We start from the raw sequence: 2,970 nt of genomic DNA on the forward strand, positions 1-2,970 counted from the left end.
GCACATCTTTTTTTTTCCTTTAGTTTAAAAAATGAACAGTCAAAAAAATGATTTTTCCGTGTCTAAAAAACATGAACCCAAGATTATTGTATTTAAAGATCCCAGCCGTACATTAAAAAGTTATAAAAATAAATCACTGAAAAACAAACCGAGTACTGAAGAGAACACAGAGGAAATAAATTTTGTAAGTATTGCACGTGAAGTTAAAGAGTTTGGAATTACGGGTTTTACTAAAAAAGAACAAAAAAAGAGCATGCAACGCTATGCTGAACACTTGGGCGCTCGAAAAACAAAACAACAGAAAGAACCTTATAAGTTGCTTATGGAAAGGATGAAGGCAAAGAAAAAGAAAGAAAATAAAATTAAATCTATGGAGCAATCAATGGGTATATTCAAGAAGAAGAAAAAAGAAGTAAACCTTAAACTTTCCACAAAGCTTAACTTAGGCAGATGGGTCGATAAATCTTCTATTGGAAATCGTGATAAAAATAATATGATGAAAATTAAAAAAAATGCCATAAAAAAAAATTCATAAAAATACTGTTCTGTTTTTTTTTATTATTATTATTGTTATTATTATTATTATTATTAATATTATTATTATATAATACTGTTCTGTTTTTGTTTTTTAAGTTTAATCTTTAAATTTCTTTCTTTTAAGTTTAATCTTAAAGTTCAATTCCAACGTGATCTTAATGTGGTCACTGTTTAGCATCGACAGCATATCTTATGCACATGTGCTTTACAAACAACATAAGTATTTTCAGTTTTACAACAATTGCTTATTTCCGTTTTTTAAAATTTTAGCTTATGCTTATATTAATACACAGCTTTTTGTTTGCGTTTACGAATACGTAAATTAATTCAAGCATATTTTTGTCTAACATCTGTTCTTTGATTTTGTGATTTTAAATTGTCTCAATTTTATATGGAAAGCTTAAATTACTTTACGACAATAGAACAGGAATGGATTCAAATCTACTGTATAATCTCTTTAACAAAGTAAACCGTTATACAAAAATCTCAACTGATGAAGAATGCCTACTCGAGAAAAGAGAGGTTGAAAATCAAGTTACTTCAATAAATGCATTTTGGAACATTTGTAATTCAATACAAGGCGTAGCCATTTTAGCTATGCCATATGTTATTAAAGGGGGCGGATGGTGGAGTATTGTTTCTATGGTGGTTATAGCATCTATTTCAAATTATACTGGACAAATATTGTTAGATTGTCATTACGAAACATTAAAAAACCAAGAGAGTGGCGAAGTTATACGCATGCGTACAAGGTAATAATTTTTCCTGAAATTTTCAACATTTTATATTTTATAATTTTTTTTTTCTTTTATATCTTTTTTTTTTCAGAATATCTTATGCTGATATTGGATTCAAAGTGTGGCCATGGTGTGGGAAAGATCTTATTTTAATTGTTCAAATTCTTGAACTATTATTTATGGCAACTTTATACCCAATCGTTGCAACGTCCGTTTTCAAAACGCTGTGTCCTTTTAAAATATCGTCTTCGATTTGGGTTCTAATTTTTGGTATAGTTATACTGCCCAACATCTTTATTCGGCGTGTAAGTCATATATCTTTTATGAGCACAGTGACGGTTGTATCTGCATCATTTGTTTTTTTCATTGTTAATTTATATTGCTTTACTGAGTACAAACAATGGGATATAACTCAGTTGGAACATTTTTCATTAAGTGAATTTGTATCATCATGCGGTGTAATAATTGCGAGCTATTCATCGCAAATGTATTTGTCAGTTATTGAAGAAAACATGGCAAAACCTCAATGCATTAAAAGCGTTATGAACGCTGGTTATGCAGCCATGACGCTACTTAAAATAGGAATCGGTGTGATTGCTTATATAACATTCGGTACAGAAACTTCACAAGTAGTGACTTTAAACCTTCCATCGGGTATTTTGTTGACCGCTGTTAACATAGTAGTTGTTCTATTAAGTTTGTCATCTTACACTCTCCCGATGTTTACTGTTTTTGAGATCATAGAAAAAGACTCATTTTGGATAATTTCTGGAGATCAATCTAACGATTATAATAATGAAGGTTATGCCAAGATTCCTTTAGAAAAAAATCTAAAGAAAGTCAATATGCGTCGAATTATAATTCGAGTTTCGCTTGTTTCAATAACGCTTGTGATGGCTCTGAGCGTTCCTCATTTTTGTTTAGTTCTTGCGTTTATTGGTAGTTTTACAGGATCATTTTTAGAAATGATTTTTCCGTGTTTTTTTCAGCTTAAACTTAAATACAATGAGATTTCAAACTTAGAAAAACTGTTAGATGGAATAATTATTATTTTTAGCTTTTTGTTTATGGGAATGGGGACATATTTTTCAGCGATAGCTTTGGAAAAAGCATTTCGTCTTCACACTACCGAAATATGGAGCATAGATTAACTATTTTACTTTAATGGACAGTGTTGCATTTATAACTTAGCTACCTAGAGAAAATGCTTCCTCAATAAATTATAAATATTATCATTCCCAAGTCAATGATTATGTAACTAGTATGTAAATAGATTGTATTTATTTTAAATGCTACAAACTAGTAACATAAGTATTAGAAAACGAGAAAAAGTTTAGCAACTACTAGTATTAAATATAAGTTTTTTTTTGACGGGACTTGACATGACTTTTTAACACAGTTAGATTCCTGAAGGAAAAAAAAGAACTATTAACGAACTAAAGCAAGCGTAAAAATAAATCTAAATTATATGGTGTTAAAAACGAGTCACTGTTTATTGAATAATTTATTAGGAAAAATTATATGTTTTACGCCCGCACTTTTTTTATCAGTCTATGCTAAGTATGATAAAAACTCATGTCAAATTAATAAATCAATTTTAGAAAATCAGCGACAAAAAATGCTAAAAACTAATAAACAGGGTGGTTTAAATAAAGTCAGGAGTTGAAAGAAAAAATTTAAGGTTATTAAATGGGAA

General features: G+C 29.3%; 1 protein-coding gene across 1 annotated transcript; it reads left to right on the forward strand.

Annotated features, from left to right (window-relative positions):
- The first annotated feature begins 805 nt into the window (after positions 1 to 805).
- On the forward strand, positions 806 to 2,614 carry LOC100201964 (vesicular inhibitory amino acid transporter). Its single transcript, XM_065813463.1, has 2 exons — positions 806 to 1,289; positions 1,366 to 2,614. The coding sequence occupies exons 1-2, from the start codon at positions 967 to 969 to the stop codon at positions 2,423 to 2,425; spliced, it is 1,383 nt and encodes a 460-aa protein (XP_065669535.1). The 5' UTR covers positions 806 to 966; the 3' UTR covers positions 2,426 to 2,614.
- Positions 2,615 to 2,970: the final 356 nt, after the last annotated feature.

Source organism: Hydra vulgaris, chromosome 12, assembly GCF_038396675.1.
Source record: "Hydra vulgaris chromosome 12, alternate assembly HydraT2T_AEP".
NCBI classification, from domain to species: Eukaryota; Metazoa; Cnidaria; class Hydrozoa; order Anthoathecata; family Hydridae; genus Hydra; species Hydra vulgaris.